Here is a 21,247-nt window from a genome sequence, read left to right on the forward strand (position 1 = left end):
TTAAATTGGAAGGTGTAGCTAGTATTTCCATAGACTGGTGCTAGTTTGCCCATATATTTAGAGAGCTTCTTTGTCTGGCTCAGCAATTACGTCACTCGTTTTCATTTTGTGTTTTTTCTTTCTTTCCCCACCTGGACAGTCTGGTGTAGCTACAGTAACTATTGTTACTAACACTGAAACTGTAAATAGACATCTTTATATTGATGCTCTTATGCTTATACATTTACTACCTCATACACTTCCCTTCTCCACACTATAGTTAATAAAAGTCAAAAGGTGACCATGCTGAGCCTTGAAGAGGGGGGGGAAAGGGAGAAAATGTTGGATGACAGTCTGCATTAGAAAGAGAAGGAGGGAGGGGGATTAGTTGAGAGGAGAGGAGGTGATACAGACAAGGACCGGGGGGTAGGGAGGGTTGAGAGGAGGTAGGAGTTGACTAGGCAAGAAGATTTAGGCTGCTGCAACTGTGATAGAGCTGTCTTGCCATGACTCTGAAATCTTTGAGGAGAGACAGGCTTACGAATCGTAAAACATCAGAAGGAAGAAGGCGAGAATCGGAGAGAAAAGAGGAAGTGCCAAAGCATCAGTGACAGGCTATGAGCATGACTGTCAGAGAATAGTGTTTGAAGACTGAAAATAGGGCAGAATCATGCTCATGTTTCTGCTGCTCCCTCACACACAGCAACAAAGTTAAGGCTTTGCACCATGAAGACAGCCAGGCAAACTGATAAACTGTCTTTGAGCAGAAGAAACAAAAAACCCTGATGACACATTTTTGCTTTCGGCCATGGTACTGTTGTGACTCTGATAATATTTGATGGTAGAGCCACCATCATGATCCAGACTGATTTTTTTTTTTTTTTTAATTTTGGATGGATTGATGTGAAATTTTGTTCAGCCTTTTAGGAGAAGCTCAGCATGAATTTTAAGAAAAAAAGAAATTCAAGAGTATTTTTTAAAGTAAACACTTCTTGCTGTGAGACATGGGTGCCTCACAGCAAGAAGGTCCTGGGTTCAAATCCAACGGCCAGCCTGGTGGACAAAGAACTGCAACAACGCTCATAACATGATTGAAGGGTGTTTCTCCTGGCAATTTTGTTTTTTTTATTTGTTGGTCATTATTAATGCTGATAATGGTATATCAGCAAATGGCTATTACCGACCAGTATATCAGCCCCGTTGATAAAAAGTCATAATTGTTATTAATCCTTAGTGAGGAGCATGATTTCTACCTCAAGACTTATTTTGACTTTAATCAATTAGCAATTGCTGAAAAGCAGCAACTTCAAAGACATTAACTGAAGCCTAGAAAGAATAATGAAGAAAAAACAGAACAAAAATTGAATCGTTTTACAAATGCATGCACTGTGTATGTGAATAAGTATAATAACGTCTGTGCCACCATCAAATCAAAATCTCTGGTTCACTTTGGTTCACTGCAAGCCTCAGTTCACTTTGTGTTTAGACCTGATGAGCAAGTGTTGCCTGCTAACTTGATAAACTGAAATATTGTGGCATATTGGTGGTTTCATTGTGAGCATATCAGCGTACTGATGTTGGCACTCAAAGCACTGAGGTAGCACCATAGGACTAGATTCTTTCATTAAACTTAAAACAAAATTAAAGTTTTTTCCTTCTGTTTGTTCTTGTATTATTATGTCATCATAGACCACACTGATTTTTTTTAATTTTGTCTTTCTCATATGTGTCAGAAGGCCTAACTAACTGAGGGCAAATTCAGCTTCCTCATATAATGACCATAGTCTGTCATGAAGCTGTTTTCTTAATGTTGTTTTCCACTGTGGATTACACACATACTGTCACAAAGGGACAAATCCGGAAGTGAAAAATCCAGATACCTAAGCAGTTCTTTTCATCACCCAAAGGCATTTTCTGCTATGATACTGTAGCTGCATTTGGTAAGCCTCAGTGCTGTTGTGTGTGGAAGTGGCTGGCAGACACAGTCAAACTGTCACGCTCTGAATGGCTTCCGCTGTGTCGCAGATTGTGTGGCCCAGGGCAGGACTGGGGATTGCAGGACTATGAAAGCTACTTTACTCCTCACCTTCCTCTCTTTCTGTGCGTGAATGTGAAACACATTTTGAGACAGTTTTGTTGCCTGAAAATGCATCTGTGAGAACCTGATTTAAAAACACAGTTAATAGGGTGCAAATTCCAGTCTAGTGGCACGTAGCATGTTGCCTCAGAGCTGTAAATAGTTTTGGACACACAAAGCGAGATCTGTCACTCTTGAACAAGTGTAAACAATGTTTAGAAAACTTGTGACTGCATTCCTGACGTAATAAGCTCTCACACCCCATGAATTAAAAAAAAGATTTAAAAGGACGAATAGGCTCAGTTTGAGATGTTTTAGGTTAATAAATGAATTAAGTAAGGACTGTGGAAAAGTGGAAGAACATCTAGGTCAACAAAATACATGAAGCCTCAAATATATTTATATTTAAAAAGTAAAAACAGTCACAAATCACCTGGCCTTGCTCAGAGTCAGGCCTCATGCCGAGGCTTGTAAAGCCTGTATTCTCTTTAAATTAAATGGAGTCTCACTTGTTTGCCATGTAAAACATTGGGATTGTGCAAAAATCTTTGACCTGCTCCATATTTCTTTATATTTTGCTTGGAGACTGGAAAATAGGTGCACCAGTTTACTGAAAGGTCCAAACACATATGGAAATAAATGTATGTTTTATGTATACATAGACATTGTCGTTGTTTTTAGGATCGTTTTCATGCTGAAAAATGAAGCTGTTGCCAATCAGACACTTTCCAGTACCATCAAGATTTGATACCTTTTTCATATTTCCATCGATTCATAATTCCATCGATTTTAACAAAATTCCCAACCCTGCTGGCTGAAAAGCAGTCCCAAACCACAACAGACCCTCTGCTGTGTTTTACAGATGGCTGTAAACACTCATTGTTTTACCTTTATCATGACAAAATGATGGTGATTTGAAGCAAAAATGTAAAATTTGGATTCATCACTCCTGTCACCATCGATGTTTACTCTATTTCTTTTGTAATTTGAGGTAGCTCAGCCTTTTCTCTCTGTTCTCTTTGTTAAGAATGGTTTCTTGAAAGTCACTCTTGCACTGATGCTGATGAGGCTTTGGCAAATATTAGATGGGTGAACTGAAGGGCTATATGCATCTCTCAGGTCCTGTGACAGGACTCTGTCAGGCCTGCCACTTCTTCTGTCCTCTGCTTGTTCAGTTTCCTCAGATTTTAAATGTCACTCTGCACACCATGCGAATGCTGACTTTTTAGGTCTTTGGGAATCAACTTGTTAGTGCTAAAATACCATTTCATGCCTGCCATCATGTGTTTTTTTACATTTTGTAGAAATTATGTGTTTTGGCGACAAGCTGCTAGATATTTGTGGATAGTTTAGTTGGTGGTGTCTTTTTATGCTTGATTAGTGGTCACCCCCCCCAAAAAAAACTTCCTCTGAAAATGGTCAGTTACAAGGATTGAAGTGAAAATTTGTGAAAACGCGGCCAATGTCCAAAGAAAAGACTTTTGGAAAGCCTGAGGAACTTTCAAAATAGAAAAATCTGGTTCTTTGGAGGCAAAATATAAAGAAATTAAGGGTATCTTGACAGTTTTGCACAGTACTGTACATTAAGAACATAAATGGGTTTTTTTGTAAAATTAAAGAGAACAAAAACTACTAGTAGCCACATCATTATACAACTGATACTGGAGACATCATCTGGTCAGCCAAAACTAAAAGATGTAATCACAGTAATTGTAATTGTGTTCATGTTATTGTCTTTTTCTGAGCCCTTTTTCAGATGGGCTCAGACCAGGTAATCAAAACTGGTGACACACGAACAAACTTGTGGTGCACAGAGCCATTTGAAGTTCTAGAAGAAGTGAATTAGACTTTAATAAAATCTCAAAACGAGTTTGAGATTGAAAGCCTTGGAGACAGTCCATAGATTGTTGATGTGATGTGCCTCAGCTGTGATCATGTAAATATGCCTTGTGTCTGTGCATTAAGTCTGTTCTTAACCTTCTTTACTTTCAGATAAAGTTCTTAAAACACTATCTTACTAAAAATCAAATGGCGTATTTCTTCAAGTGTAATCCCAAAAAGTACTATATTATGATTGCAAGTGATGCAAATGATGTGTAGAATAGTCTAACCAAACGTCTGAAGCTTCACACAGGCTAAAAAGGTCTCAAATGCAGTAAAGTGCTAGGTGTTTCATGCTTTAAATGCATTCATTTCTGCTCAGTGCACTCAGGTAAGACATGCTTACGTACATGCTAATCATTTTAGAGGTGTGTGAGAGTCTGTGTCACTCTCGAGGCACAAATCTCCACTGCACTCCGTACGCATCCATCGGCTTTTGTTCTGGAGAATTGATTGTCCTTTTGTTCGCGGCAGAGATGGATTGCAGCGCTGGCAGGCAACGTTCGATGGAGTTTTATTCAGTCACACAGCTCACTAAACGTGCTTTCATAGCCTCTGTTACACCAATCATTAATTACTCACCCCAGCTCAGTGCGGGGCTCGCTGGTTGCTATGGCAATGTGCCGCAGAGACCACCACGGTTACATGCTGTAGCTGTGATCTGTCTCTCGCCGGTTGTTTTGTTCAGTTGTCTGCCGCTCATGTACAGTCCCTGGGACACACAGCTGAACAGACTCTGTGTTACAGTTCAAATGCACTTTGTACACATTTGTCCAGTGTTTCGGACGTCTGTGCTGGAATTTTTTTACCCACTTACTCATTACTTAACCTGTGGGCATTACAATAGCAGTGTAGACAAGTATAACTGCACTGTCTGGAAGACACTACAGAAGACTTTCGGGTATTTTTGTGTGTCTGAATTTCTAACTTAAAGTCTGAAAGCTCAGGAAAGATAGTTTGCCCTTATTTAATCCTCCAACATAGAAGCATATTAAAAGTTGTTCAAGCTCACTGTCACTGCATTGCGAAACTGCACTGTATATCAGTTTAAGTATGTCTGATCTGCGAATTAAAGTTTTTTTCCTGCTCTCTCTCTCTCAGGCCAGCCAGTTAGGGGTTTACCGGGCATTTGTGGACAACTATGAGCTTGCTGTGGAGACGGCGGAGAAGTGCTGCCAGGCTAACACACAGTTTGCTGAAATTTCTGAGGTAAGCTTTGGTCTGCTTTTTTCCCCTTGATGTGCTACGCAATGCTTTACAAGGATCATAAAGCTCTATAAAAATGTGTCTGTTCTCCTTTTAAGAAGTCTTCTCCTTTTGCACTTCAGAATAGTATGAAAGCTTGGAAGCACTGAAAAGGCAGTCAAAATATCGGGCTAGTATCTCCAAATTTGAACTTACTCAAACTTCTGTGAAAATAACTTGAAATTGAGAAATTTTGGGATAATAACATTCAGCAACATCCCTTGATTTATTTCTGTTAGGTTAACCTTTTTATTCTATGCAACTAATGTGGTGATATAACAGCATCTGATGATGAAAAACATTACCTCACTAATCCAATCACAGACCAAAGTGATAAAATTAACTGAACACAGTATGAATTGATACTGCATCGCATTTTTGTTGTCATGACTCGAGCCACAGAGCAGTTTGTGATGGTAAAGCTCTGCTGGGGTTGGGGTAATTACTATTATTTCTACATGATGTTAACATAAACCTTCCTTAGCTCTGTACCTATTTATACAAGAAGAGCAAAAATGCACCTAGCTGCTTGTGCAGCTGGAGACAACGCAGAATGAAAATGATAACTAACCTTCAGCTGTGTTCAATTAGTGTGTTCAGTCAATGAACATTGCCTAAGAGGTGTTGTAGACTCTGAAAGAGTCAGTTTAGTCACTGCTTAACATTCCCGATTAAATGCACTTGCAAAACACACTGCCATCGTTCACCCAAACAGCTTTTATAATTCCCTTTCATTTAAATTTTAATGCTCTGCTGAATATTTCTGTGTAAATGCAGCCAGAGGCAAGATGTGATGTGTGCCCTTGCGTATATTATTGTTTGAGGATAGCGGATGGTGTTTTCTGCAGTTTTCTTTGGTGAAGGCCTCTATTTGGCTTCATCTGCAATTAGAGCACCTGTAAAATAGGAGCTCTCCTGCACAGGGTGTAGAAACAGTCTCATAAATCGAAGTATTTTTATCTAAACTTGAGTTTCCAAACGCTTCATGGGCTGAGAAGATATTATACTCTGGCCTCAAATCTAGCTTTGAAAGCTGATATAAAATCCGGTTTAAACTTCTCGTCTCCCAGTAGAGTGTTGTACTGAGGCCGTCCAACATAGATAGGAAATGTGAAAGCTCCAGCAACATCGCAGCTCTTGTCATACATTTTGAGATATTTCTGTTTGAACGGCAGCCAAGGATTTAGATTTTTTGAGGGGGATTTGAGGAGAAGTGTTTTTTAAACTGCTATTTATGAATTAAACAGAAAAAAATATATTGATCCTAAATAATGATCTTTTATTATGTGGAAGAAAACTGCAGTTGTGAGTTAAACTAGTTCTCATGCCATTTCTTTCTCACACATCATCAGCACATGTCTGTGTTTTCTGAGGACCAGTAGTCAAGAGTGGAGGCTGGTATCTACATGCATATGGGGAGTTCATCATCGAGGGTTGTTAATGGTCTTAGTAATGATGCATGACTCGAAGCCATCTGAGCAAGATGGTGGGGGGAAAATCTGCTGAGTATTGCATAATTAATTTGGAAGTGGATGACCTTAAAGCTAAAGAATGAAAAGATAGTAACTTCATCGTGTTTTGTCACTGAAGAGACTTTTAAAGGTCTTTTTATACATTTTTAAGCCACTGTTTGCACCTTTGTTTTGTACCCAAACAGAACCTGAAGGTGAGGAGCCCCAAGGACTGTAAGGAGACAGGCAAGAACTCACTAGAAGGTCAGCTATCTCGTGCCACACTTTACACCCCTTCTGTGTAAACATTTTTATTGTCTATATGTTGCAAATGGGCTCAGTAAAAAATCTGTCTGTTATCTGCTCTTTTTTCGTTTATAGCTTTGCTTTATAAACCAGTGGACAGAGTGACACGCAGCACTTTGGTACTTCATGTAAGTAATAGAGAACGTGCAGGCCCAGCGATGCTCATTAATAACTGTGTTCTACTGTATTTTGGGAATTGTGACGTTTTCTCACAAATTAAACCATGAAAGAATGCGTTGGGTGATCAAAGAACAGCCTGTGTTTCATTTGTCATTGGTTAGCATAATTGCTTAGAATTCTTTTTTTTCTTTTTTTTTTAAACCTGACTGCCCATCTTTTTTTTTTTTCACCTGTTTTATTGTACTGAACGGGTCTATGGGTCTGTAGTTTATTGAATCTGTGAAATCTTATTGTAGAAACATTGAGCCATAAAGCTGTGTGACTCATCCATACATTTCCTGGACTGTGGTGTTTTTTGATAAAGAGTATGGCTGGACTGTGTGTGTAACACTTAAAAGGAAAAGAGGATTATAGTTAACTCGTAATAAGTAACATTTGCTATACTGTAACTTTATAAGTTGACTGCATGCACCTGAATATATGCTTCTGCATCTCAATGTTTCTCCTTGTACTGCTAGGACTTGCTCAAACACACACCCATCAGCCACCCGGACCACCCCCTTCTGCAGGATGCCTTGCGGATCTCCCAGAACTTTCTGTCTAGCATCAATGAGGAGACGACGTCCCGTCGCCAGACTTTCAAGAAAGGAGAGGTGAGTGTTACAGAGGTTTAAAAGTCACGCTGAGGTCTGAGCTGATGTCATTCTTTGGTCCAATTATTGCCTTGAGCAGCTCATAGGAGGTGTGGTATATTCTGTTGTCTCGAAATTGTAACTATGACTTTAATAAACTGTAACATTAAGGACACATCTTTGACTTGATTCTGTTTAAATGAAATGAAATGACATTAAATTAAATCAAAACTCACATAGTGCTTGTTCGGTACACCCTCTAAATGACCTTGAAGTTACTACCATAGGGGTCTACCAGATGCACCAATCTGCAGCCTAAAGCAGAGCCCATGTCCTTATATGGTCATACCAGGGTTGTCTAGTTGAGAGCAATTCCCCTAACGCTAACACACTTGATCACAGCCGCCCCCACCCCCGCCCCGCTGTCTCTCTCATCCCTGGAGATGGCTTGATGCACACGAGTGGATGCCTCTTGATTGATAGCTTGCGTGACAGTGCCGTACATAATGCCTTGTAATGAGCAACCAGTCCACTCTGACTGGCAGATTCCAAGTTAATTATTCATAAATTGACTGTGGGAGGGAGCGAGCAAAAAGGCTCCTCCCTCACTCACCGGGAGGTCATTACCGCACCCTTTCCTCACACACACGCACACACAGAGCTTCACATGCTTTCTCATTCTCCTGGTCTTGTTTGCTTTTGAACATATATACCCACCTGTCCCTCCAGGCGCCCATTTCCATCTCCACACCGCCATACCACAATCATGAAATTTTTATCATGGATACATGAAAGCAGCACATGGAAATCAATGAGGCTCATTATATTGTGCCTCGCTATGGATGGAGCATGCGATAGACTTGATTTGATTTTTTTCAGTTCCTTGTTGAATTTACAGACTCCGGACTGCACATACATGTCACAGTGTTTAAGTTTATTTCAGTTCAGCAGGCGTAGTGTTTTTCCTTTCTTCTGCTGTTATGCCATAATGAGAGGACGTGAGAACAAAAGGAAACAGGTCAGAGTGCTCAATTATGATCTGACCTGAAATCTGCTTGTGAGCAGTCTGTGTTTTTAGTCACTGGAGGCATGCAGGAGCATAGCAAAACAGGTGCCCCCCAGAGGTCCTGGCCTGGCCACATGAGTGGGGGGCGACACAAACACAAACTGCTTAATTAAAATGCAAACGATGTCGCTCATTTGGCTGTGTTTTCCTTTGGGGGAAAAAAATGCTCCTGATGTGAGTGGAGCTAAATGTACACAGTCATCTAGACCCTTCAGCTTCTCGCTGTTAATAAACAAACGTGTCCCGAATTTTTTGTACAAGATAAAAAAACCACACACACACATGCACACACAGACGCAGTGTGGCCCTCTAAGCATTTACTCTAAATATAAACACAGACCTTTTGTAAACTCACGCCAGTGCTTGCGCGCTGTCAGCGAGGCACCTCCAGGAGATGGTCAATATTTAATCGGCGTCCTCTGCGTCGGCGTGCTCCGCCCGATGTCGCTCTCTTTCCACACTTACGTTGCTGATGTTCTGCTCAGTTTTTACAAGGAAAAAAGAGAGACGCGTTTCTCCGAAGATTCATGCTGTGAAAATGTCATCTGATGTGCGCAGACGGCTGGTTTGTTAAAGTCTTTTTTTTTTCTTTCCTAGTTGCAGAGCAAAGAAGCTCGATAAAACGAATGAGCTTGTCTTCCCATATTCTCATTTCTGCCTGCATCCGCATGGTGGCTGTGAAATAGTGCATTTATGCATCTGCATTAAATCTACGTAATAGATACACGGCTACCACAAACTGGTCTGAAACCCTGCGCTTTAATATACATCATAAACTAATGTGCACCTCCTAGAAATGTAGCTACACATTACATCGAAGCAGTCGCGAACAGCTCTACAAATATTCAGTGCAAGAATCTAAATTAAGCCTTTTTTTCATGACTTTTTAGATATTTTATTTCTGTTTTTTAGTAGCAGAAAGAGGCCACATCTACATATCTTTTGTCCCATAACCGTTGGCTACATGGTGTTTGAAGCGTCAGCTTTAACGATCATGTAAAGACCAGATAATGATATCCTGTGCTCGTAATGTTAATATGCATGCTTACAGTACAGATTCACATTTTTTAGCGCCGGTTCCCTCTGATGTGTCAAATCTTCAAACTGCTGCGCAACACTCTAAAAATAAACTGACTTGACAGCATGTAAGCTGGCACATGTATGACATAGACAGGGCTTTTTGATTGGTTGTTTGTTTTCTAGATAGGAAGTATCCTCCAGGGGTAATGTTACATGTGGAGCAACTTCACAGAACATCTGAGTCCCCACGCAAACACATGGAGACTGAGAGATGTGTGTGTACACTGCTCGACAGTGGCTGGGACAGTATAATCCTGATTAGGCAAATAGACCTGGACAGAAGAGAAGAAGGCATAATGAGTTTTTCTTTGTTTTTTTAGGGATCCTCTTGTTATCCTCTTGTTGTGGTTGAACTGACAGATGTAGATGACAGTTTCCAGTAGAGATGGCTGTCAGACAGACAGTAAGCAGTTCATCCGGAAGCTATCTATCACAGCACTTGGTCGTGATCACAACCTTGATTGTGTAGCTCGTGATGAATAGTTATATCCTTCAGTGGGAATTAGTTTCTATTAGATTGTTATTTCAGGGATCAAAATGTGATCGTAATGTGCTGTGGGATAGGCAGCGAGTGCGTGCCTCGACAACAGATCACTGCAGTGGAGCTGCTGTGGTGATATGTCACATGGTTCGCCGTCTATCTACAGCTAGAAACTGCTGCATGACATCTGTTCTGTCGAGAGCTACTACGTCCCTCTCTGTCTTCTTCTCTCCTTTCCTTCCTCTCTCCCTCTCTCAGACCTTTCCTTTTTATTGGGTCAGAGAGCCCCCCCCCCCCACCCCACCCCCCACCCCACCACTGCCACTTTTCTTTTAAAATCATGCCCCATTATCTCTTTCCCTCTCTGTCTTGGTCATCCTCCTTTGATTCTCTCGGGCTTAAACATCGAGTAACACAGCATGATTCTCCTCCTTGTTAGCAGATGCCCAGTGAGAATTTGTAAGCGCATAAACTTCTCTTTCATTAGTGTCATGTCCACTTCAGTGTTTTCAGGCGGTGACAGTAACTGTGTATTTGTGATGGAGAGGGGAAAGAAGAAAAACTGCACAAAGATGAAGACGAGGCATGTCGTTGGTTCTGGAAAGTGTGATGTCATGTTTCAGGGTTTTCCTGTTAGACTGACAGGATTTGGGAAGTCAAGTGCTGGTGTGGTCATTACATGAAGAAAAATATGGTTTGGTTGCAGTGGAAGATGTAAAATGAGCATTAAAGCCTCATTCTTTGGTTGGACAGTTTTTCTGGTAATTACCCAAAGGAAACCCATACAATCCAATAAAGCGTGTGAAAAATTGAAACTTTACTAGTTAAATTTGAACAGATTAAAAAAAACTATTTAAAGCAATTCAGTAGAAATGATCATGTGTACAGTCAATCAGAAGTATAAAAGTGGTGTCACAAATGAGTGAAAGGGATTTTGTTGTCTTTTTGCAAATTGTATCTCCTTTTTACAGTGAACTACTTGGATCTAATCTCTAACCACAAGTAAAACAAAGGTTATGACCATTTAAAAGCAGATTGTTTCATTTTGAGCTGTGGTTTGAGCTTCCTTTGCTCTCTGTTTTTGTTTTAATGCCCAGTCCTCCGTCTCCTTCTTAGCAAAGGGCATCACTGCCCTCTTTTGGCAAATGATGATATTACACATCTCATTATATAGTCTGACATCAGTGATCAGAGCTCTGGTCACTGATGTCACAAACATCACTCTTCCTCCTCTCGTTTCCTCCCTTACTCATCCTTTCCTGTGTGATCCCATGGTTCGTGAGGATGATGCCAGATCAAGCATTTGAAAATAATTTTTTTAATGTCTTTTGGGCGGTGGGGAAAGGTGAGGTTTTTGTCATTTTTGATGCTGTAAAGCTAAACTCCTCTTTCCCTTCCCTCCTTCACCTTCCTTTCCTTCTGGTGTCCTCTTTCACACACTTGTGGAAGAGAACTAGGAATTTGGGAGAATGGAAGGAGCGATAATGCTTTTAGATGCGGCACCTAATAAAAGGTTCTGCAAACTGATTGTGACCTTTCCAGAGAATTTCACACATTTATTACTGTGACTCTTAAAATGGTCTGAGCTCCCTAAAATGCCGCCGCCTCCATTCCCCATTATCCAGACTGCCAGCAATTCAGTTTGGATGCACGTTTCTCCAAGTGACTCTTTTTTTTCTTTTTGTTTGTTTTTTTGGGAGCTGTTTAGTTATCAACATAAAAGTGTTGTCTTTTTTACTGACCCCCTGAGTGTTGTCTTTTGTTGCCATAGAACCGCCAGCTGCTGAAGGACAGTTTCATGGTGGAGCTGGTGGAGGGAGCCAGGAAGCTTCGGCACGTCTTCCTCTTCACCGATCTGCTGCTCTGCGCCAAGCTGAAGAAACAGATTGGAGGGTAAGAAGAATCTGCTTATTTTTCTCATTCTCAGGGATGAGATACACTGACATGCATCCAGCAGATTAGCAGCAACGCTGACAAACAAGTCTAAAATTAGTAACAGTTAACATCTATGTTAGAACAGGACCTAAGCTTCACAACAACAACCAGAGTTATTTAACAGATTTAATAATCTCTATTATTTGAAATATTTTCCCAAAAGACCCTCTTGATATATATATATATATTTTTTTACAGATAATAAGTACTTTTCTTCATTTATCCCTGGCTCATCGTCTTTCATGTACCCCCTTTTTTTTACTTTCCTTTAACCAACACTCTCCTTTTAATTTCCTGTCCTTCTCCTGCTGCAGTAAAAACCAGCAGTACGACTGTAAGTGGTACATCCCCCTGAGCGAAATGACCTTCCAGGGCCCCGAGGAGGCTGAGCCACTTACCATCCCTCAAGTCCCCGATGAAGAGTTGGACGCCATGAAGGTCAAGATCTCACACCTCCGCAGCGAGATTCAGAGAGAGAAGGTATCGTAGATGTGCTCTAATCCAGATTTCTGCATGCAGATATTCAGAAGTAGATGCTTCTTCGAGTTGGATATGTGCAGTAGTTTCACCGATATCTGTTTGGAAACTTAAACAAGATTATTTCTTTTTTGTTTGTTTTTTTTTGTATTTCAAGCAGTCCAAATGTAGCAGTTACTCGCTTTCTCACAGTTGAATAGGTTTTGCACGCTCTTCCAAATAAAGTCAAATATTTTCACCACCAGAGAGCAAACAAGGGTTCAAAAGTCATTGATCGCCTCCGGAAGAAGCTGTCTGAACAGGAGTCTTTGCTCCTGTTAACATCCCCAAGCATACCCCTCAGATTCTACAACAAGAATGGAAAGGTAATGATGCTTTCTATCCTAAACTACCTCTGCTTTTATTTTATCAACAGCTCTTTCCCATCAGCTTCCCCTCACTGCTCCTTCTCCTCATTTTAATGGTTGTTTTTAAAATTATTTAGATTAATTTTTGGGTTGCTAACTTCTGTTGTAACTGCATACTTTCTTTTTATGAGTGTGTATCAATTTCTGCATGACACCTTGTACAATTATGCTGGCTCAAAGTCAGTACATAACAACAGGCTTAAAGAGAATGTGAATATTTGCACATATAGACAGTGAATGCATTAAACAGTAACCGTGAGACTTGGTCACTGCTGTGACAGGAGGGGGGCTGGCTTTGTTATGCTATGGTGTAGCAGTTTGGTGGTTCAGATTTATATTATAAGGTCACTACAAAATGCAGATAAGTGGTCACATTTATCTCATGTGGAAACACATGCAAGTGATCAGATATTCAGGAAGTGACCATACGGGGTCACGGAGTGGTTTTTAATATGAAAATGATTTGAAGCACATGGTAGAGCCTTTGTCGCTGGGCAAAATCTGGGCTTAAATCTTAAACAGCACTCTCTACCATTATCCCCTCAAAAATGTGAACTGAGGGGATATCATTCACTAAAAATATTTTTCCCTTCCTCCTGAACAGTTCGAGAAACTTAAAGGATGAACATGAACGTGCATTGAGATATCGTGTTGGTCTTCCTGTTATTTTGTGAACATCTGTTTTTCTCAAACGCCTCTCATGTGTTTATTTTTCAGAGCTACAGTTTCCTGATTTCATCCGACTATGAACGTGCAGAGTGGAAGGAGATAATCAAGGAGCAGCAGAAGAAGTGTAAGTGTCAGTCAGGCTGGACCGGCTCAGTCATCTGAAGTGCAAGATACTAAAATTTGGGCATGTTTATGTAAATACTACCAATCGATTGAGGCTATGAAACCAATATTTTTTTGCACATCTGTACGGCACGTGGTGTTTTTTTAAAGTACAGTGTGATTTAAAATTGAAATATACTGTCTCCCCTCAAGGTTTTAAAACAGTTTCCCTGACGTCCATGGAGCTGCAGATGTTGACCAGCTCTTGTATAAAACTACAAACTGTCCACCACATTCCACTTAGTATTAACAAAGAAGGTAGAGTGACTGTTTTTATTTTGTCCAACATAATTTTGTGTTTTTTACAGACTTCTTTTAAGTTAAAGATATTCATGAGTGCTTATGAGGCAGTTTTATTTACAGCCTTGATTTGTCTGTGCTTTTATTGGAAACCTTGAGCTTTCCCATAATGTCCCCAGGAATGAAGTAGTCATTAATAATTGTGGGTAAATTGAGGATTGGTTTTAAACCCAGATGTTTAATACAGAGCACGTCTGTTCAATCTCTTCCTTCCTTTTCTCACTCTGTTCCAAAACATGCAGAGATCGGCATGCTTTTCTAGTGCCTCCTAACTTTTTATTACTGTCTGCTCACTGACCGTTTTTCCAGAGGATGAATCCTCCGGTCTCTACGGGTTCCTGAATGTAATCATCCACTCTGCCTCCGGCCTCAAACAGAGCTTAAGTGAGTCACTGACCTTCACCCACGCAACCTTTCAGTTCAATTCAATTTTAATTTGTTCAAAAGCAGCGGAAACAGTGTTATTTTTGGTTAAACTTTCAATCGTGAGTGTGTAATTGGATCCACGGGCTGAAATTCGTAGAAATTTGATTTGATTTATTTTCCTAGGGTAGCATCAAACATTCAGCCCATTCTTTTGCTAATGTAATACATTCACAAAGACGACGTGATTTGCCATATAAATGTAAATTGTATTAAATTGTTTCCTCCCTGCCAGATCTCTACTGCACATTGGAGGTGGACTCCTTTGGGTTCTTTTCAAATAAAGCCAAGACGAGAGTGTATCGATATACCAGTGAACCCAAATGGAATGAGGTAAGAAGAGTGTGCAATTCAACATACACATACCTTCAAAGCTGGATTTGATAAAGTAGACATGTAGTTGTTTCTGTGACATTATAAAGAGATTGCTCACCCACATGTACCAGCTGGTGCCTGCATTGAATCCTCAGTTGCACAAATCTATCAGTGCAACTCAGGAACACATACCTGCACACATTTCCGTCTTAGCATAGTTCATGTAGCTGACATCTGGTCTTTTAATCATTTAGGCATCCATCTCCGAGCAGTTAAAAGATGTCTAAACAAATCCAAGGCATCCAGAGCCCCAGCAAGAATATACAAAACACACATACATACTCCATATATGCATGGAAGCAAGCACACGTGCACAAACAAGAATGCATTAATGGCATAGCTGGGTGAAGCAAGAAAAGCTCTGAGACATAATCACAGGATCAGTTCATGTGTGACAGGGTGTGTTCCATAGTGGACCCAATGACTCTTTGAGGATTTTGCCCAGCAAAGTGGAAATAATACTAACTAATGAAGAGCTGCTGGTGATGACTCACATCTGGTCAAAAGCTAAGTGAACCAACGTAGTGTGGGCCTCAAAAAATATGTGCAAAACATATGCAGTACGTTCTCTTACATAATTACAGGAAGTGATGGTCAGCTGCGTTTTGTCGTTGGTCGTATTGAAATGCAATGCCATGGTGATGTCTCTGAAGTTATCATGGCTCTTTTGCATGATCTTTATCTGCAGACATCACTGTATTCAAATATTTCCCGCCCTTTGCTTTTATTTATTCTTTCCTCAATTGTTTTTTTCTGTCTCTCTTTGTTCGCTGAAGGAGTTTGAAATCGAGCTGGAGGGCTCTCAGACCCTGAGGCTGCTCTGCTACGAAAAGAGCTACAACAAGACCAAGCAGAACAAAGAGGATGGAGACGGTACAGACCGCATCATGGGGAAAGGACAGATCCCGGTATGACATGACGTCACCCTTTTCTCAGCCGTGACCACCATGACTCATTGCTGATAAGCATTTATGCCACAATAGGTGCCGCATACCATATGATCAGTGAAGCTTGTTAGAGGAATATGTGATGGATAAGTAGAGGCTGGCTAAATGAAGATGGGTTTCAGTGAAGTTGTCTGCACTTGCAGGTGACTGTAATTTAAAAAAAAAGAAAAAGTGGAGTGACTTTGTAGCGGTTTAATAAAAGCTGTATAAAGCTGTACATGCTCACTGCTTCCTGCCAGGCTTAGCTGTTTCAAATATTTATCACCACCCTGGGGAATGGGTACTGAGTAGCAGCAAAGTCATCCTCCACAGAGGAAGTAAATTTAAAGTATTCTCTCCATAATAATGCCAGACCCATAAAATTGCCATTATCCTGAACCCATCTGACTGACCATAGTTTGATGGCAGATTTAGGTAGTCAGGAATTTAATCACGAAGGCAACCCCACCCCACCGGATACTGCAAAGTGTCAACTAGAAGATTAACAGAGACAAAGGCAAAAATAAAAAACGTGAAAAACAGGAGATGAGCTTCTGTCATCCATTGCTACCAAAAACAATCCCTTTTTCTACTCCTTCGTCAGCTTCAGTGTGCGTCTGTGTGTGCACGAGCATGATTGGACATTGCTGTAAGCTTTTTTTGCTCTGTTTACCACAAACACTCACACACACTAACCTTCATGTATATAGCAGCTCATTTGCTCTGAAGTGAGTAACACCCCCCCCCCCCCCCCCCAAAAAAAAAAAAATAGCTGTAACCTTTTAAATGATTGTTACAAATACACTGGTGCAACATTGCGTAAATGTTGTTTCATGCTGTATGCACACACACGCATTACAGAGGACAGTTGTATTTATTCTGAGAGTTCTGCATCCATGCTGGTTGGTAAAATAGGAAAAGCTATCTACACTAGGATAAGTTTCCAAACTGTGACTTACAGTCACATACTCCACCTAGTGGCTCCTCTAAGCCTCAGACACGATCCTATTTTGAAAGATGATGTCATTTTAAAAGGAAAAAACTCACAGAGCTGTTGGAAAGTTACTCAGCAGGATTTTCACAAATCCAAGGCAACGTTGCTGCTGTGTTCAGCAAAAGTCACGGTGGCTTATTGAATCTACATTTTACTCTGCAGCTTTTTTGAGTGTTTGATCAGTCAGGTGCATGCTGAGATTAAAAAAAATGACTCTTTAGTTTTCAGACTGGCTGGTATCTAGCATAAGAGGCAAAATAAGAGGCAAAACATGGGTGCTTAAGGATTGACCTGATAGATAGGTAATAAGAGTACATATAACATGGATGTATACTTGAGCAGGTCCTTGGTGTGTATTCTAGCTAGTGCAGTTTTTCCTGCATGTTTGTTCTTTATCTTAGAATCAAAGTAAAAAAAAAATGAAGTCTTCTTTTTCTATGATAATTTCACGTATGCAATAAGGGAAGATCAGTGACTCAATCCATGGCTTCTCCAGTCTGCAAGTTGACGTATTCTTGGGAAAGATACTAAACCCCAATGCATCCGTCTGAGCGTTAGTGTGAATGTTGTGTGAATGTTAGACCAAGTGCTGAGGCTTATAAAAAGCATGAGTGTGATTGTGTGTGTGACTGGGTTTGCTCAATTAGAGTAGAAAAGCACTACATAAAAACCAGTCCATTTTTGTTTGCTTGTTTTTCCATAATCTTTCCTAAATTTAAGGGTCACTGTAGCTCAGGAGGTAGAGCAGCTCATCTATTAACCGCAATGTTGATGGTGCAATGCCTGGCTGCCCAAGTATCTTTGGGCAAAGTACTGAACCCCAAGTTGCTCTACGATGTGTCCATTGGAGTGTCATTGTGTATGAATGCTAAATAAGAACTTGTACAAAACAATGCTTGTATGAATGGGTGAATGAATCAAGCTGTATAAAGTGTTTTAGTGCTCAAGGAGAGTAGAAAAAAAACAGAATGTAAAAATCACTCAGCCCACTAAAGTTCTAAAGTTTGGTGTCAGTTTGTCACATCATCAGCCTGAATTCCCCCATTTTTACTGCATCATTAGTCCTTTCCCTTTGATTCTACACCATAAACATCCCTCTTGTTTGATTTTTAAACGTACGCATCCACACCTTGCATTCATGGATTGTGTAAAGTCCTGTCTCCATCCGAATGAGCTGTGACAACTATTGTTTACCCTCGTGTTGCAATGCTGACTAAATTCCAGCTTTTATCATCGTTCACTTGACCAGATTGTCGAATTATTGGAAAAAAAGCCACTAAAAGTCAGAGACGACAGCATCATGTGTGTGTCTGAAAGCTTTTAGGCCGACGAGGATGCCGGCTCTTATGGCTTTGCTGTTTTTTTAGTGGAATGTAATTCTTTATAGATAAATGGCTCAAACCAAAGAGCACTCCAATCTCTTCAGTTTGATTCGGTTGTGAGAAACTTGATCCAGCTTTGCAGCCAACCAGATGGGGCTTATACTAGGTAAACACACCCAGCATGCGTATACTGTGTATGAGCGTGTTTGTTGCGTTTTGTGAGTTGTGTTTGTTCGCACTCAGCCTTTATTGCCCAGGATGGCATGGCTCTTTGATCTGAGTGTAGTTGTATGTAGAGATAGTACCTCTGAATAAATTACATTTGTTTATCGTGCTTCTAAATATATAGCGAAGGGTGTAGTGTGTCTGCAAATCACATTTCAAAACATTCTGCTACAGCAGAGTAAGACAGTTGATGCAATAATAACTTTATGCTCTGCTTTTCTGACATAACACAGCAGCACAGTAAGTAGGACAACAGTATTTAAATATAGCCTTGACTTTTTAAGATCATCATAATAAAGCAAATAAACATCAATAATGCATAAAGCTGCAGTTCCTCCAAACAAAATACTGAAGTTATTCTTTCAATTGTAAAAAACTGATAATTTTTTGATCCGGTTAGATCTAAAAGTTTTAATAATATAGACTGTTTCATGTAAATGCTCTGCAAAATTAATATTAGTTAAGTACATGAATATTATCAGCTTATTAAAGTAGTAGTTTCACAGTAAGCTGTCCTTATACCTGACATATTATTAGTTTGTTAATGTTCCATCAATGCCTAAGCAGCATTTTACATGAGCAATCTGCTTTACTAGCTTTGTCTCATGCCCAGTCAGAGGATCACAAAATAAATGTTGCATAGTTTCATTGTATAAGAAAAAATCTGAGGAAAATTTCTAAATATAAAAAAATCTACCATTGAGGATTTGTGTCAAATAAAGGTCTTTAAAGAATAGTGTTTTCATTTGAAAGGTGGTGGAGTAGAAGAAGAACGTAACTGAAGTACAGCAAAATTTCTCAAAATTGTACTTTCTACCACTTCTAATAGAAGACTATTCGAAATATCCTAAGCACTTTCATTGTTTGTTTTGTTTTGGGGTTTTTTGTTGTTTTTTTTGGGGGGGGGGGTCATGTCACCTTCTTCCCCAGCAAACATGCACAATGGATCCTGAAACATGTCTTTAGTTTGAATGTACTATCTGAATCTTCACATGACTCAAATTTCCAAATAATATTTTTATCTGGGCCTCGGTGCAGCTCATCCACTGTCTGAAATTGAGTCATTTTAGCTTCTAACCCAAGGGTGGGGAAACTCCAGGCCTCGAGGGCCGGTGTCCTGCGGGACTTAGATGTGTCCTTGATCCAACACAGCTGATTTAAATGGCTAAATTTCCTCCTCAACATGTCTTGAAGTTCTCCTTGAGGCCTGGTAATGAACTAATCATTTGATTCAGGTGTGTTGACCCAGGGTGAGCTCTAAAACCTGCAGGACACCGGCCCTCGAGGCCTTGAGTTTCCCACCCCGTTTTAACCCTTTAAGACAACCTTTGAGTGGTTGGCTGCCATTCACAAACAGAAGATTTGTAAAGCTGGTGGGTGGGGCTTCTGTCCACTCTCACTGAGATCATACAGATCCAGAAGACTGAAGCCTGAGCTTTTAATTTTTGACTTGCGGTGATTACTTGCATTTATGTTGCTTCATTATTTGAAACTTTCTCAATGTTCAGTATGAGTATCCTTCAGTGTGAGCATTTATGTTTTTTTCTTTATCATGTTTCCTCAACTCAGCTTGATCCTCAGACTCTCCAAGGCAAAGACTGGCAGAGAACAGTTATTCCCATGAATGGGGTGAGTGGATCACACAAAATAAAGATATCAAAACATAAGCAAGATTTTCCTCCTGTATTACACTCACTAGCAGCTCTAATGTAGCTTTACATTTAGATCATAGTGGTATGCAGGTAGTGGAAGCAGGTTGATTCAGATTGTGTAATGGTTTGATTTGTTTTTTAACTTTGAGTTCTGTTTCTTATCAGATTGAGATTAAACTGTCCATGAAGTTCACCAGCAGAGAGTTTAGCCTGAAGAGGATGCCCTCGGAGAAACCCATGGGTGTGTTTGGAGTTAAGATCTCCACAGTGACCAAGTGAGTAAATAAATGAAGAGTGACTATTTGCCCACCAGCACTGTGAAATGTTCAGGTCATTACTATTTGTGTTCTCCTCTGACTTTTTAGGGCTTGTTTCTGGATTATTTTAATATGTGCTAATCTTTTTAGTTTTCTTGATGCACATCCCACAATGTTCGACTCAACATTCAGCTCAACAGCTGAATGGACAGTTGCTCACAGTAATTATTCTGTAATCAGAATAATCACATCTGTATTATTCCCTGTGCCAGGTTACTCAGTCTTATCCCAAACTGTGGCAGACTGTCATGTTTTAGAGAATAGGCCAGTGAATGGCTGAAGTCAGTTGGACAGATGACGTAGCATACTGTATATACAGTTGTAACAAATGTTATTTCAGACCCTCTTTTTTGATTCCTTTTTTGTTTTCATCCAGACGAGAGCGCTCCAAGGTGCCCTACATTGTCCGGCAGTGCCTAGAGGAGATTGAAAGGAGGGGCATGGAGGAGGTGGGCATCTACAGAGTGTCAGGAGTGGCCACCGACATTCAGGCCTTGAAGACTGCCTTTGACACCAGTAAGTATCACTGCCATCCGTATACCTGATGACTTCTTTTGTTTTGGGGGTTTTATTTTTACATATTTGTCAATCTTACATGTTTCATTTTTAAATGATCATTTATTAAGGGACAAAAGCCATCCAAACCAACTTGTCCTTATATGAAGACATCATGAAGAAGACATCAAGAGCAGATTGACAGGGGAACCAATTTATGTATTAGCGAATAATTGGGTATCCTACTTTG

At 40.2% G+C, this 21,247-nt stretch overlaps 1 protein-coding gene and 1 long non-coding RNA gene across 2 annotated transcripts in view; one reads left to right on the forward strand and one right to left on the reverse strand.

Moving 5' to 3' along the window:
- LOC146514439 (breakpoint cluster region protein-like) overlaps positions 1-21,247 on the forward strand; it is an 82,409-nt gene that overhangs the window by 55,768 nt on the left and 5,394 nt on the right. The window contains exons 5-19 of the mRNA XM_085169065.1: positions 5,039-5,146; positions 6,840-6,897; positions 7,015-7,067; positions 7,578-7,712; positions 12,090-12,211; positions 12,568-12,733; positions 12,976-13,095; positions 13,855-13,930; positions 14,122-14,226; positions 14,578-14,652; positions 14,927-15,024; positions 15,843-15,974; positions 20,103-20,162; positions 20,351-20,460; positions 20,879-21,018. Of these exons, the coding sequence (XP_085025191.1) occupies positions 5,039-5,146; positions 6,840-6,897; positions 7,015-7,067; positions 7,578-7,712; positions 12,090-12,211; positions 12,568-12,733; positions 12,976-13,095; positions 13,855-13,930; positions 14,122-14,226; positions 14,578-14,652; positions 14,927-15,024; positions 15,843-15,974; positions 20,103-20,162; positions 20,351-20,460; positions 20,879-21,018 (1,558 nt within the window). The remainder of the gene's footprint in view (positions 1-5,038; positions 5,147-6,839; positions 6,898-7,014; positions 7,068-7,577; positions 7,713-12,089; positions 12,212-12,567; positions 12,734-12,975; positions 13,096-13,854; positions 13,931-14,121; positions 14,227-14,577; positions 14,653-14,926; positions 15,025-15,842; positions 15,975-20,102; positions 20,163-20,350; positions 20,461-20,878; positions 21,019-21,247) is intronic.
- Positions 3,301-5,040, reverse strand: LOC146514440 (uncharacterized). The gene is made up of 2 exons (XR_014875456.1): positions 3,687-5,040; positions 3,301-3,632 (listed from the first exon to the last, which is right to left on the reverse strand). It is a non-coding gene; the product is annotated as an uncharacterized LOC146514440 (long non-coding RNA).

Source organism: Neolamprologus multifasciatus, chromosome 7 (genome assembly GCF_963576455.1).
Source record: "Neolamprologus multifasciatus chromosome 7, fNeoMul1.2, whole genome shotgun sequence".
NCBI lineage: Eukaryota > Metazoa > Chordata > Actinopteri > Cichliformes > Cichlidae > Neolamprologus > Neolamprologus multifasciatus.